At 43.7% G+C, this 15,700-nt stretch overlaps 1 protein-coding gene across 3 annotated transcripts in view; it reads left to right on the forward strand.

The window, feature by feature from the left end:
* Positions 1-15,139, forward strand: part of CARHSP1 (calcium regulated heat stable protein 1) — a 37,772-nt gene extending 22,633 nt beyond the window's left edge. For all 3 annotated transcript variants that reach the window (XM_032983593.2, XM_042798710.1, XM_042798712.1), the window contains 2 exons: positions 571-693; positions 13,372-15,139. In XM_032983593.2, the coding sequence (XP_032839484.1) occupies positions 571-693; positions 13,372-13,534 (286 nt within the window). In that variant the 3' untranslated portion in view covers positions 13,535-15,139. The remainder of the gene's footprint in view (positions 1-570; positions 694-13,371) is intronic.
* Positions 15,140-15,700: the final 561 nt, after the last annotated feature.

A 15,700-nucleotide genomic window follows, 5' to 3' on the forward strand; every position in this document is an offset into this window, starting at 1 on the left:
TTAGGCTTCATGGCCTGCTGGAGTCATTTGAAGGTGAAATACTGACTTCACTGGATCCTAGTCTGACAGGATAATGATAGACGTGCATGCAGAGGGTGTGTGTGTATATGTGTATACATACATGTGTACACATTTATACATGTCATTATACACTTCATTATCTCGATAATACATGCACACACTTACTGTTAAATTTGTGAAAGCACATACAACACCTAGGTGCACTCTGGTAATCCTGAACTCATTAAAAGTATAAGATGCTTACATTAGTATAGTGTCTAAAAGAAAATTTGGCAGGGTGATACAATAGGTGGATTCAAGATGGCAACTGATGGATTATAATGCTAGCAAGCATCTTCATTGTTTTTATCTTCCTTAAAAAGGCTACAGGCAAAATATGTGCAGTGTGTGAAACTGGATATTGAGCAGTTGCTACAGAGGAGTAGACTCACTGGGAGAGAGTATTTGGACCACTGTGCCTGTTTGCTTAGTGTGCGCTGGCTGACACCCCTGGAAGCCGTCACATCCATGCTCAGCAATGAACTGCTCTTTTTGTGCTTTCTTTTGCAGAACTGTGAGAGCATCGGAGGGTCCCATCTACAAAGGTGTTTGTAAATGCTTCTGTCGCTCCAAAGGTCACGGCTTCATTACCCCTGCGGATGGAGGGCCTGACATCTTCGTACACATCTCTGAGTAAGTCGCCTGGGTGGCTGAGGAAGGCTGGAGACTCATTGGCCTTAATTAATGAATGCTTTTGATAGTTCAGACACAAGAATGGTTTATAATCTGTCATACCTCGGCAAAGAGCAGTTATGCAGAAGTTATTGGCAGCAATAGATTATGCTATTCTTTTCCTGTAATACAATAAATCTATTGACTTAAAAATTAGAAGATAATTCTGGCAAATCTCTTAGAATAAGCTGTGCAGTTTCACCCAGACCCAGAAACTTGCATTTACCTGAAGCAAATGATCTAGCCAGTATCCAGTTTTAATTTAAAGATTTATAACACTAAAAATTCACTCCTACTTTGTACTGCTTGTACCGTTGTTAAAATAAAGGTTAATTACCTGTACTGTTAAGAAAAGTCATACTTTTATTACTTCCTTGAATTTATCTAGCTTCAGTTTTGAGCAGCTTATAGCTAAAGCTTTCCCTGTTAAAAGGTTTGTTATTACCTCCAGTTTTTTGCCTTGAACCATCACCTCTGAATCTACCTTTTGATAAACTAAACAGATTAAACTTTTCAAGTCCCTCACTGAGAATTTTTTCTCCAGTCTAAAACAGTCTTTCCAGTCTCTTTTCTAAGTGTGCTGTAGAATTGAAATATCATTTTAAAACAAAACACCGTACACATATTTTCAGTATATGGAGATAAAATCTCCAGACTCCTTTGTTTCTCTTTCTGAACATACAGTAATGACATTAGCCCCCTCATCCCTAGTCTTTCACTGAGTTGCTTATCTGCTCTGACCTCGGCATCCTTTGCAGCGTCAGAATTTGGTGCAGTCTCAGATTCAGTCTGGCATCCCCAACAACAGTCTTTGCATTCCTTGTTCCTAGATGTATGACTTTGTATCTGGTTGCACTACAGCACATCTTACTTGAATAAGCCCTGCTTGCCAAGGGATCCAGATCACGCTCTGTGACTGTACTGTCTTTGCTTGGCTAATCTGCAAGATTTAATAGACAGTTTTGTGTTTGTTTTTTAGATTGAGATGTTGACTAGCATTGGGGCTGAAACTGGTCTTTGAGGGCATGTATTAAGATGGCTCAATGTTTATTCTCAAATAACCTCTTTTAGATCTATCACCAGTTTTTGGTCTACATATTGTTTACAGTGTTGAAGTTGTATAATCCTTATTCGTTGTTTGGAGTGCTTATCCAGTGAAAAGTCAACAAAACCCTTGCCAAAGTTACTCACATTGCCCCAGCTCTCTTTCCTGCTTGTGTGTGTAACACGTGTCGTCAGAGAAGGAGTACATTGGCCGTTTTCCAGTTTTCTGAAATGTTACTGCATGATGGGCATTGGCAAGCTAAAGCTTTTTAGGACTCGTGGGTGCAAATGGGCTGAGTGATCTGACTTATGTGTTCAACCCAAGGAAATGCTATTAATGTCTTTGTTTTCTTTCATCTAATACAAATGCACAAGTTCTCCTTATTTCCTGCATAACTTTAAAATAACATTTCTTACATGACAATTAAAAAATTCTACTATGAACATCTAGTCTGACCTATACAGTTACTGATTAGCAAGGGTTTAGTTAAAACAGCCCTCTCACAGAAACATGAATTCTCAGCCCTCTAATGAATTCTTTTTAAAGAACTGTCTGTTCTGTTTTTTTCCTCTACATTTTCTCTTCCAATTAATTCGGTAAAATTTCCTTCAGTTATCTGAAATTAACCCTTTTAAAACCCTAGAGGTAACTTTTTGATTGGGGCTGTCCTTTGTTTGTCTATACAAAATGTGAACTAATCTTTCAGGTGTTTCCCAGTTCCTATCCTATGGCCCAACACATCTTCCTCTCTGGGCCCAGACCCCAGTACTCAATTCTGGGTATTCTGGTAATTCTGCTCCTACCCTCAATCCCCATCCAAGCAGCCATAATTCTCAGAAACTCCAGTGGTGTTTTTCTGTTTGGCTATTTAAGATTCCCATTTGTCTCCTATACTGAAATCCTTTATCACATTATGAAAAGTATTTTTTTGTCTGCTGTGATTGGTGGTCAGTGCCAGAGGCCCCCTCTCACAGGAGTCCCCTCTCGTGGGCTGTGCTAGTTGACCTATCGATCCTGTATGCTTTCAAAATGCTTTGACTGTGAGCCATCAATAAGCTATATTGGAGTAATTGTGCCCTGAGTGTGGTGTGCCACCCGCCCCTTTCTTCCATGCGCTAAGTCTATCCTGAAAACACTATTGAACGAGTCACCAAGGTTGTAAATGTTCATGGGCAACCGCACTTCCTGATGCTTTTTCAGCATGTTTATTTTGCCAACATGTGTCCAGTTCTCTGCTTGCTCTCACTCAGCTGTGCCCTCGGGCCACCCCAGCACCGGAAAGCTGGAGCAGACAAAGGATGAGTGGGAGAGCCATGGGGCAGGCAGGGGGTGATGGGCTCTGGCCCGTTCAGGTACAACCTGCCGCCTGAGCTCCAGCTTCCCAGGCCTCAACCTCGTGCTCTACCTGCTGGACCAGGCTGCTTCTCTTCATTTTTAATTTCTTCATTTCAAGCTAACGCTCACGTGGGTGGGGAGCTGTCTCTGTACGCCATGCTGCGGGACGCTGCAGCCTTCCTCTGGTATGGCAGCTGTCTTAAGCTCACTGTAGAGGAGATGACTGGAGAGGCCCTCTTCTACCCTGTCTGCTGCTGGCAGCCCTCCTGGCAGATGCTTTACCCAATGCACTCTTAACAATTTGAGTTCTGGGGATCCACTGCCTCCCTGGGTGATCTCTGCATGTAATTAACAGACCTGGCTCTTAATTGTTTCTGATACTTAGCGGACATCTCCCTTGCTTTCAATGTGGCCCTTCTCTCCTTCCATCTCCACAGCAGGTAAATAAATGATGCCTTTCCTCTTTAAACCTATCATTTATGTGTTCAAATACTGTTTTTCTTGCTCTTTCAGAAACATTTTAGCAGGGTTAGTTTGTATGAAATTTGTAGGACTGAAAAATGTGCTTTATGCAACTTTACTAGGCTCAGTTCTGCTCCTTTGAAGCCAACAGGATATCTTTTTCTTTTGAACCAGCACTGGGCCACTGTTTTAAATGTTTCTTATGTGCGCACTGTCTCAGAACTTAAATTCAAAAATAGCTGATATTTCTGCCTCAGCCAGTTACTAAAAAGTGCTATTATTGAAGTACTGAAGGTTTCAGCATATTGTGTTCTTTAATTACTCTGAGTGTATTTGAATTGTTGGAAACGGTTTTTAGTGCTAGAGGGTAATGATATCAATGTCTTAATTGTGATGCAAGGCAGCACTGGAAGGACAAATTAATATTGACTTTCATTTCAGTTTATTTCACAGTGGATTAGAAACATTGCTCTTTATTCATGGGAATTACTTATTGCAGCAGCATTCTATAATCATCACTGGGGTTCAGGGGACTCCAGTGACTCTGGTTTGTGTAGTGTGAGTTTTGAGACACTGCTTATCTTATCATGTGATTCTTTTCCACCTGTTTTACTCTGTTAAACCTGAATGTGAGAGACATATCAATCTGTTCGCTGTCTCAATGTGGTATAGGCATCTACTTGAGAAATGAAAGAAGATTGTTTCTCCTGAATCAGTTCTGCCTGAAAGCTAGGATTTCAGAAACGTGGATAAAATGGTACGCCAGTTTGGATTCAGCAAGATAGTCTGTTCTGCTGTGTTCATCACTAAGCTGTGATGACTAGTGAAGGTTTTGATCATTAGAACTAGATGCCTATCTTACAGATTAATACAATTTTAAACATAAAAATTTACCAAATTAAATTTTTTTCTTCCCTCGATTTGGGGACCTGTAAGGTGACACTTCAGTGAAAATGTCTTCTGTAAAATAGGATGTTTGTTTCCCATACCTTTCCATTTCTTTTTGTAAGGTAATAACGCTTAACATGGTGTTCCCACTTCCGTAAATGAGCATTAGCCTAACAATAAGGTTAAATATATGTGACATTCAAAAGCTTCTCCACTTGGCGTCCACAAAATTTTAAATTTCAATATCTATGTGAGAGCTTAAGGTGAATATAGGCATGTGGACATGAGTGGAACTTGCAGCAAAGCTGCATTACTGTGAAGTTGGACTTGTGAGGTGTGAGTATAGAGTACAAGAAATGTCGGTTTGAAATGCAAGTTTTAAAAGTGTTTTCTGTGTGGCTTTTTGTCTGTTTTAATGAGTGGCTCTGAAGACTGCAGAGAAGATTTGATTTGGGTTTTGATAACACTTGTGTGGACCCAGTTCTCCTTTTTAACAGATTAGGTACAAATGTACAAAACTGTACAATTAACCAGGGCAGCCTGGAGTTCTCTGGAAGTGCTGACACTGGTAGGTGGTAGCGTTTCCTTTTGAGTTGTCCTCGTGGGGCAGGTCGCGGCATGGTGGCAGCTCTGGTGGCAGCAGCTTCCTGGCAGCACTCCTAGAACCTTCTTGTGTCGATCTGCGGGTAAAGCATCTGCGGCTCAAACCCTGTACCACAACTGCAACACCGTCGGTGCTCGGGATGGACAGATGAGAGCCAGCTCATGCACACCGACCTGAGGGGCCGTCCTTGCCTGCAGATGCGTGGCCTGGCGCAGCGAGAAGGCTGTCGTGCCCCTGCCACCCTGCCGAAGGCACCAGCCACGGGCTCGCTGCCGCTTTCTGCATTGCATGCACAGCGAGCCCTGCTTTGTGTTTGTTGGAAACACTTCTCAAGTTAGTATAAACAATTGTACTAGGAAAATGTTATGGCTTGTTGAATGTGGTGAGATTTTGTTTTTCCTCAGTTTAATACTGCGTCCTTCTCCAGAACAGAAAACAAAATGTGCTTGCTTCATAGTAAGTGTAAAACTCTAGCTGGCAAGCATGGGGATGGAGGTGTTGCTGAGATGGTAATTCCAGATAATGTCTCTGGAAAGCTGGAAGCAAAAGCAAATTCATTTGCCTGGAGTGAAATTTTTTAAAAGCCCTTAATTACGTTTTTAATAGTGATGTGTGCTGTTAATGCTTTCATTTCCAGCAGCCTGTGTCAGGATTCACTGTCACCAGATTGATGGTGTTATTGTAGCGTCAGTACCGAGAACTTGTAACCGTCTCGATATCTTACTTCCTCTGCTGTTGTTTCATAGTGGGAGTAAGTCAGCTCTCACAAATACGAGCTGGTTTGGTTGTTACTGAAATGTATGGCTCTGGTGGCTTCAGTTTCACTCTCTTGCCACTCTTCCTGTAGATGTGGCACGTTTTGGGAGAGCAGAGGGGCACTCCCTGCCGTGCTGGCTGCTGAGGTCCCCCACCATGGGCTGGGGGTGACTGCCTGTACAGCCAGGTTCCCACCAGCTCGCCTTCCACAGCGGGTGCTGAGGGCATGGCCCAAGGTGAGGGGGGAGGTGGGGTGCAGGTGCCCGTAGCAGCAGATGAGGTGATGTGCTTTAGAATGCTGCCGAGAATCCCACTTTTCAGCTTTCCCAGTGTATTTGGGAGTGGGCACATGATGGATACTCGTTTATGTTCTGGGCTTTTGCATTTGATTGGGATTGAAATCTGTGTAGCTGTAAGGGCAAGGCGAGGAGGTAGTTCACCAGAGAGCAGTGACGAGTGACTGACCACACTCTTTTTTCCTTTAAAAAGATTTTATTTTGCAAAAGCAGCTGATTTAATGGAACAGAAAAAACATGTGCAGTGCTTGTGGGTTTTCTGCAGTTTGCTAGTACTTGGCTCTGAAGGAGAAAATGCTGCATTGCAGAGAGGTGTTGAGGCTGTCCTTCAGGCTGGATTCCTGACCCCATGCGTAATGATGGCTTTGGAGAATTGACCTGTACTTCCCGTGGGAGGCTGACACACAGCACCTTTGGGTCCCTGGAGTTTGCTGTGCTTTGCTTGTGCGTTGTGTTGTCATCTCAGGAGATTATAGTGCCTGCCACGCAGGAGTCCTAAACAGAACAGAAGTGGTCTCTCAGTGGGCTCCCAGGTGAGAATACAGTCCCATTCTGCTGTTATATCTCAGTTTCTGGCTATGCTGGACATGTACTATCAGCTGCATCTTCCTGCAGGGAGGAAGCCAGCTGTGGCCCTGCTGCTGTCCTGCTGCATTGAGGAGCTGGCTTTCAGCTTTTCATGTCTGTGAAGGGATCATCTTTTCATGCTCCTTATTTCCTCTAGATTTTCCTCTACATCACTATGTTTAGTTTAAAGCATTAATGCCACATCACTTCTTCTGGCTCTTCTGTGATGCTGTTCTTCTGGTGGACTGTAACAATATGGGTTGGAAATTAACTGATAATTATAAACAAACTGAGAGCTGAATCTGAGCTGAGAGAATGAACCTCTCTGCCTTCTCTGTGAACTAGCAGCAAAACAGTTTCTGCTGGCTGCAACTGACTGTTCTGGAGCTGCTGGGAAGCCAAATCTGAGCTTTCTGATTTCCTTCAAAATACTTGAACCACTTAAACCACTTGATGACATACCTGCTTTGGGCTGCACACTTCCTTCCTGTGCTCCCTTTCCGATGCCTTTCTGCATCTGTTGAAGTGTCTGAAATAAGTAGATTAACTGGAGCAGGGAGGAAAGGCAGCCAAATACCAGATCTTACTTGAGAGGGGTTTGGAAATGAATAGAACATGGATAGCCTTTTCCTAAGGGTCACCCCCAGTTGGTTCAGAAAACTCACATGTTGCACAGGTGCATGCAGGAGAGCCAGCTTGCTGTGGTTGTGATTGTAGCAAAACCTTCCCAGAATCTCCACCTAAATGATATAAGCTGTAATATGTCAAAACCAAGACTTATACCCTAGCTGCAAGCCAGGCAGTGAGCATTGAAGAAGACTGGCCGCCCGAGGATGAATGTTCTTTGTGATTAGTGAGCACAGAACATAACTGCCCTGGGCTTTGGTTTCCAGATGCAAACAGTAGGTATTATTGTGACATATATATGCTTGCAGGAGCAGGCATCTTCTGTGCCTCTTACTAAGTCCACGTAGGCATCCTTGGAAAATTCTGCCTTGTGATCACCAGTTTCTTCCTCATGGTGTGTGATGTGCTGCTGGGTGTTGAACTAGCTGTTGAAAGTAGATATAGAGCCATAAGTATCCCCGGGTGTGGACTGAAAAATCATGACTAGAGATCTCAGTGGAGAACTGGGCAAGAGGACAATACATCCCCCTGTACTGGGAGGGAAATGCAGCTTCTGTCCTAGACAAGACAGCTTCTGGAAGATCTCTCTGCAGTGGCACAGAGACCAGGGCAGTCCCACAGCAGAGATCTGGGATATTAACAGCTGGCATTCTTCTGTGTTCAGACCTCTGTCACACTTGTCTGTCCCAATTATGAGTGTGACTGGTGGGTGAGAGGCAGCCCTGCTTCTTCTTTCCTTGCCAGCTGGCTTGATAAGGTCATCTCTGGCTTTGCTGATGAATGCTGAAGCTGTCAGTTTACCCTGGGACTGCATGGGTAGGCATTCAGGATTAGTAACTCATAACAGTTTATTACTCTGTCATGTCCCACTGTTTAATAAAAATACAGGTTTCCTGGGAGGTGTGTTGAGGTGTTAAATGAGCTTTCAGAAGCCCCCAAGATAATACAGCCCGTTGATCTATGGAAAGCAGCTACGTGATGTGATCCATGGCAGGCTTGTTGACCAGCAAGGCTCTGAATTCACTGAAAACTCTTGTTCAAAAATGTTTCCATGTGACTTAGTCTTTGTCCCAAGAGGTTTAACTAGAGCCCTGGAATATGAATAGCAGCTGTGAGAGGGAAGAACTAGAACATTCCTTATTTAGGTAATTTCCTAATAACCTCCGAGTTCCCTAAAAATAGTGCAGGATAAAATGCTCCACTGTACCCGACTGGCGCTGGGCTGGGAAATGGGAGTTGCTGGATAATCTAAAACTCACTCCATTGTGTCTCACTCTGATACTAACATCAGGAAAGCGTTTCCTATTTTTAGCTTAATTTGCTGAAGTGTCTTAAAGTTTCTGGATAAGTAGATATCCATTATTTCGAATAGAACATGCATACCAATCTCTTAAATAGTAGTGAAAATCTTCACCTTCCTCTAGATCAACATTTAATACATAGTTAGAGTAAAAGTAAAAAATACAGGTCTAAAAATATTTAATCAAGATATAACATTTAAAAAGTCTATATTTAACTTCCTCTACCAAATTATCCAGGTAACTTATATTGTATATAGAGTGGCTGTTTTAGGCTGAATCTGTTCCAAGGTCTCTTTACTGTCTCTGGTCTTTTCCAGTTCATTTCCATCCCAGCGCCTAAGGCAATTGCTTCCCTGTGGAGGATCTTCCCTCAGCTTTGGGTAGGGTTCTGCCTCCAGTGCCATACCATCTCATCATCTTTCAGGTGCCGTTATGTTGTTCTTTCTTGATACCACCAGAAGTACTGCATAATCTGGATGTTGTTTGTTCTTGCTTCTAAGCATCATGTAGTGATAACAATGCTGGAGTAAGTCTGCATCAATGCCAGCAGCAGCATCTGGTGGACAAACACTGTGCTGGGGACACTGGTCACAAACAGGTTTACTCAAGATGCAAACTAAGACCTTTGTCCTCTTGCTTTTCATGTGCACTGGGGGCAATGAGTTAACAGTCTCATATTTGATGTGCACCAAGAATAACTGGTAATCAGAAAGCTGCAGAAGAGTAAAAAATATCTGATCTGTGGGAGAAAAGTTTAAAGGCCAAAAGCAGAACATGAAATTTGAGCTGTTTGTGTGGCCACAACGTTTTTACACAGCTATACAAAGGACAGGCCTGGTCTTGATGGGGTAAGGTCACCTCAACAAGGAAGGAAAGAAATAAGACAAACTAGGGGATGAGAAGAAGCTATGTTGGGGTTAAATGAGGTTTTTTTGCAAGCTTCAGCCTCTTGTAGTGTCGATTTGGATAAGGAAAGAAAACAAGAAAGGAGCTGATGCTGTCAGCATAATGTTCGGCCCTGTAAGAAATGCTTTCTGCTGGAGAAAAGTGTAACTTTCTGGTTAATGCTTAGAGCTGTACAGATTTTGGGGGTGATGTGATCTGATCTGTTTAATAGAAAGAACAGGAGTAATTAACCTCGTGATTCAAGCACCAGGGGACCAGGGGCTGTAGACAGTACCCCAGTCACCCAAACAGTGCTGAGCGATGCAGTGGCTTTCAGGGATAGCTGAGGGTATGTCTTTCAGTCTGGGCTAGTCCCTTTGCTTCTCCTCTCCCTGACTGCAGCTTGTCATACGTTAGGCATGCCGTTTCTGTGCATGTACTGGTTCACTTGTTCTTAATTTCCTGGAAAAACAGGACCACTTTGGTTACCAGTACACCTACAACCCTTTTCTTATCAGAACCTGACCTGGTATATATTCATATTTCAATTTTAAACCAAACTCACTCCAACAAAACGCCTGTCTCTTTTAGCACTCAAGCAGTACTTCTTCCTCACTTGAATATGAAGATTCAAGTGATCTCTAATTTATTTCTGTTTTTCAGGAGCTTAAAACCCTGCCTTTGTATATTGACATGTCTTTGGTGCTTCAGGACAGGGTGTGAATCTACTTTCCTTCTACATTAACCATACTTACTGATATCTTTTGCAGATTTCAAATGTTTATTTCACTAACTGCATCTCATCCTGTTTTACAGGAGCTTTTAAAGAACGTGTAAGGTTCCTGTTCATTAAAAAAAAAAGCTTTCACCCAAACATAAGATCCCTTCCTGGGCAGGGCATCCGTTTCATTTGATGCCTGCGAAGTAGTGACTCTGAGCTCACCACTCGCTGTGTGTGTTCATCCTCTGTGCAGGAGTCAAAGGCAATACCTGGGGCTGTGGAGTGGGTGGCTGTAATGTCAAAAGGAGATGCTGCTTTAGTTCCAGCCCCATGTCACCGCTCTGCCTGTTATCCCTGAAACACTGTCCACAGCTGGTCCCGGTGCTTGAGGCCACATGAAGAAACATGTTTCATTGCGACTTGTTCCAGTGGCTGAGCTGTACTTGAGTCAGTGTAGACTTTCCACTTCAGCTCTTATTTTCTGCGTTCATTACCTCTGAGATGGGAAATGTTTCTGCTGTGTTTTGCTAATCCCATGTTCCTTTGTACAGATAAAATGTCTGTGCTGTATTGCCTTCCGCTGAAGGATGCTGCCTTGCTCAGGTGGGACTGCCATCCTGCATGGGTTGTGTTCTGAATTACTGCTCGTGGCAAGGTGGTTTTAGCTCAGTAGCAACAAGTTTTTTTAACAAGGGATCATTCATGAGATTCAAGTGGGAAAAGTAATGTCATTTTTTTACATGGCATTTCTGTTTTCACTTCTGATTTGACCCTCTCCTGTGTCTCTTCTTAGACCTTAATGTTCACTTGTCAGGCTCTGAGACAGTGTATTTCAACCTTGCTTGAAATCCTCTGTTTCAAAGTTAGAGTAAACTGCAGAGAATTTGGTGACAAATTCCTTTAACAGTCAAAAAGGGAAACTAATCTCTCATCCTGAAAGGACAGTAAGTACTGGGTGTGCAACCCCCTTCACACTTGAAGAAATCTTAAACCTGTTAAAAGTGGGGGAAGCAGGGTACAAATGTGGGCAATAAGTGAAGAGGACAGCCAAAGCAAGAGTCTAGATGTGGGAGCTTGAACATAGTCTGTCCAGTGCGGTACAGGGCTGGGCTGACAGGTGGGCCTGGAGACTTTGGAAGTAAATAAAGGTCAGTCGGATCAGCCTGTGTGGGGGGGAAAGGGCTGTCAGGTCTGATTAAGGAGGCTTTATCTTCACTTTTCTGTAAATATTTGTTCTGCTTTCAACTTACTGCCATTTTCACAGGCACTGCTCTGAAGAGTTCATCTTAGGACATGCCCTCTTGGGTCGGATTCCTGCACTCACAGGCAGCTCTGGAGTAGGGGTTTAGCCCAGGGAAATAAAGTCTGAAGGACATGTGTTTCAAGCCACAGGCTTTGGAATGCCTTTAACTCCTCGTAGCAGGTTTTAGATCTGTATTTAGACACAGCAGCATTTTCAATGTCACGGTGATACCATCAGTTAGCAAACAATGACTTTTCTTCTGAATTTCCCAGGGGAGAAGTTATAATTTATGGGTCAGGTTTAGCTTCCCTTGTACATGTGTGCTTATCCTGTCTCATCCCTGAGTACAGGCTGCTTCTGCTCAGCTGCAGCTGATGCACCAGCTCCCTGAGCAGCAGTTGCAATGTGCAGTTCAGAGGGGAGCAGGAGGTGAGGCAGCCCTCAAAGGGGGAATGGTGCGGGAGAGGCAGTGCCGGAGGTGAAGCTGAAGAAGTTTTGCAGAGCTGCAGGGAGAAGCAAAATCTGATATGAAGTTTGTATGGTAAAATTCCTGGGTGGTGTCTGTATGTTCCCAGTATGCTCTCAGTGAAGGCAAATACCAAAGCCAACAGTGCGTGCCAAATTTCTGACCCAGAAGACTTTTTTTTTCCTCTCTTTTTTTTAAAAAAATAAGCTGTAGTGTAATATGAGCACACAAGCAGGTCATACCAATTAGGCATCTAGTAGAATTTATAATTAGTGTTTATCTGTTCACAAACACAAATGCTGCTGAGAAACACCGAAAAAAAATCCTCAAACAAGAAATCTAGAGCCTAGGTTGTCAGAGGAGGGGATTTTGCAGGTATTTAAAGATGAAGTGGCATCCTTTCCACTGTCCGAATCTTGGCAATGCAGGTTGGAAGGCATCTCTGCCTGTCTTCAGTGCCGCATGCTGGGATTTTTATTAAAAAGCTTTGATCTTGAACGCAGCGGTAGAGGCAAGGAAGGCCGGTACCCTCTGCAGTTCTGTTTCATCAGTACATGATTCTGAACAGAAGGTGACGGCCCTTTTGCCATTGCCCAGTGTCTCCAGAGAAGGACTCGTGTGCAGTAACAAATGCACGGTGCCAGACCTCCAGCATCCCATGTCATCACACCGGTAGAGGCTGCTAGGTAGGAGTGAGCAACTCTTGGAAATCTCCTGGAGTGCTGGATGCTAGAGGAGAGTTTCTGCAGTGTAATATATCAGGGTCACAGAACTCTCTTTTCTTCATGGGAAGTAATTTTGAAATATCTGACACTGTCTTACTAGGGCTCTTTGTTTTCACACCACAGACAAACTGTGTTATGGTGGAGTAGCATAAAGGTAAAATCAGTGACTGGCACGATATAATCCTTCTTTAAAAAAAGAAAAAGTGAAATACCCCTGCCCCTCAAACTTCAAAAGTTTAAGTGAGAGGAGATAAAATAAAATCAACTTCCTATTGTTTAAAACAAACAAACCCCCAAATGAAGTGCCAAACAGCGTCAGCCCTGCCCTCTAGTGCTGCTAGCAAGCAAGAGGTTTTGGTGTGGTTCACAGCAATGTTGTCCAAGGCTGGTCTCACCTAATTACCTGATTATTTTTTTAAGGCATATTAGAATGGGGGTTTTTTGTATTTGTGGGTGGGGTTTTTTTTTCTTTTTTGTTTGTTTTGGTTTTTTCTTGGTTGATTTTTTTATGGGGATGGTACTGTTTATAGTGTCTTCATGGGGTTTTGCTGCAAGACAAACAAAATCAGCCTTGCACTTTGGTGTATGATGGGCATTATAAAAAAACCTGAAGTTTCTTGAGCACTGAAGATAATCACAATGACAAAAATTTTTAAAAGCTGCAAAAGACTATGAGTGTTTATGTGATTCATGCTTAACTGAAGCTTCCCCTCCACAGTATCGAAGGCGAGTATGTCCCTGTGGCAGGTGATGAAGTCACCTACAAGATGTGCACCATCCCTCCGAAGAACGAGAAGCTGCAGGCGGTGGAGGTGGTGATCACCCATCTGGCTCCTGGAACCAAGCACGAGACCTGGTCGGGGCACGTCGTCAGCTCCTGAGGCGTCCCAGGGGGAGCGCGGCTGCTGCCTGCGTGGTCCCTGCTCAACAACTGGCTGCAGGGCACCTGTCCTAAGAATATTCTACATATTGTGTGGAAGGAAATACTGCATTGTCAATAAAGCAGAAGCAGGCCAAAATTACCATTTTTACAACTGGCCTGGAGGGGGAAAAAAAAAAAAAGGGCAATTCAAATGCTAATGAAAAATATCTAGCGTAATGTGTTTACAAAAAATGTATTTTAAAGAGACCTAGTTTGTGTGCTTGGTGGAGAAGGGGAGGTTTGGCTTTTCTTTTATCTTGTGAACTGATTCCAGGAAATGCCCAGGGAAATCGGGGAGAAGTGTGAAGGAGAGCTTTTCTAGCACAGGCGGCCGTAGCAGAGGCGCGACTCGGAGGCCCTGGCGGTGCGTGAGCACTGTGTTGCCTTGAGCTGCTTTGCTCTGAGGGCTGGAGTACGCTTACTGCCGACAGCAGTGCTGGAATGCCTTGGCTTGAGAGAGAGAGTGTTCATTGCTGCGATTTGTTTTCCCGGTGGAAGGAAGTTCACAAAGAGAGCGGCTGCTGCAGGGGAAAGATCTCCATCTGGTGGTTACGCTCTGATGGCCTCGGCTGGGTGCCCTTCGGGTACACCCTCTGCAAATGGCATGGCTGCCTGTGTGTAGAATGCTGTGGTTTTAAAGCCTGGATTGTTTGTGGATTTACTTAGGTGCCTTGATGATTGATTAGCAACAGATTTTATAGGCCAGTATTTAAAAAAAAAAAAAAAAAGGCAAAGTGCAAACCAAAATTTTTAAAATGTGCTTCAAGGTAAGTGGTAGAAAGCTGTAGAGTAGCGGATACTTCATAGCCTCTGACTGTGTCTGGATTTAGACAAAGCTGAAGGTTACCTTCTTGATCGCATATAGTCGAACGTCTGCCATGGCATCGCGCCGGGCAGGCAGAGTAACTGTGCCTCTGAAAAGCGAGTTGTGTGCTGTTCAGATGACCGTCTATAGAGTTCTGTGCGAGTTAGGCTCAGCTGTCTCAGTGAAGGAGCTTCTCCAGCTGTTTCCCTGGAAAACTTGCTTGGTAGGATGTGACATGGTCACCCTTGCCCTGACTCTTCTCTGCCTGCAAGATTTCATGTAGTTGTAGTGCAACTTAGGTCTGTTCTGTTGTGCCTTCAACATCTTTTTTTCAAGTGAAGCGTTTTTCTCTATTATGTTCCTAACATTGCATTTTTATTGACTTTGCAAATAAAAACCAATACAAAATGGCATGATACTCTTCTGTTAGTTGTGTGAAACAGTGTAACTTCAGTTGCCTGTTTGCAGTGCTCGCTGTTGTGAAATGCCTTTAAGACTCTGACCACAGATGATAGGTCTGACCCGGGGAGGGCGCAGCTGTAGGGAGCTCGGTAACCGCTGCGGTGGCTTGTTTCGCCTCCGCTGTCCCTGTGTGACAGCACAGCAGCCGGTACAGGCCAGCCTGCAGTGGGGGGTTGGGGTTTTGTTTGTTTTTTATTAACCATAAGACCTAGTAGTGGTGGATTTAACTCTCTCCAGCTTGTTGGAATATCACATACTGCTTCCTTTAAAATAAATGTGACCATTATAATGCTTTAACGTATGTCTTCGGTCTGCTCTCTGCGTAGTCGGCATTGAAGATGTTTAGCATCGAAGACAGAGGAGAATGCAGGTGCCTGCATATGCATACCTGTGTGATGGTATTTAAAAGTTTTTTTTAAAGTGTTGTAGTATGAACTGATTGGCATTACCAAAACAATTAGCGAGTAATTTAGCAGGTTTTCTAGCTGCTTAATAGGTCAAGTGTATCATATATACTACTGTACTACTTACTTTCATTGTATAATATTTATTATTGGCTAATTCTTATATTAACACATAGTTGAGGGGAACAGAGAGGTATAGCATAGCCTGGTCATTTCAGCTGAAACTCGGGGCAGAAAGGCCAGGGTATTTCCAAAGGGGCTCTCAGGACAGAGCAGCCAGCGCTGGAAAATGCTGCAGCAGCACTTTAGCCGGGCTTTGGAGGGGCAGGTGCAGGCAGGGCTGCCGGCTGCAGGAGCCACAGTGCCTGCCCTGTTTAACTCACACTACAGAAAGTAAGATGGGAGCAAGGGACTAGGTGTTGTGGGTTGCTTTGCTTTGCTATTTGTTTTTTCT

Source organism: Tyto alba, unplaced genomic scaffold (assembly GCF_018691265.1).
Source record: "Tyto alba isolate M040663 unplaced genomic scaffold, T.alba_DEE_v4.0 Super-Scaffold_28, whole genome shotgun sequence".
NCBI lineage: Eukaryota > Metazoa > Chordata > Aves > Strigiformes > Tytonidae > Tyto > Tyto alba.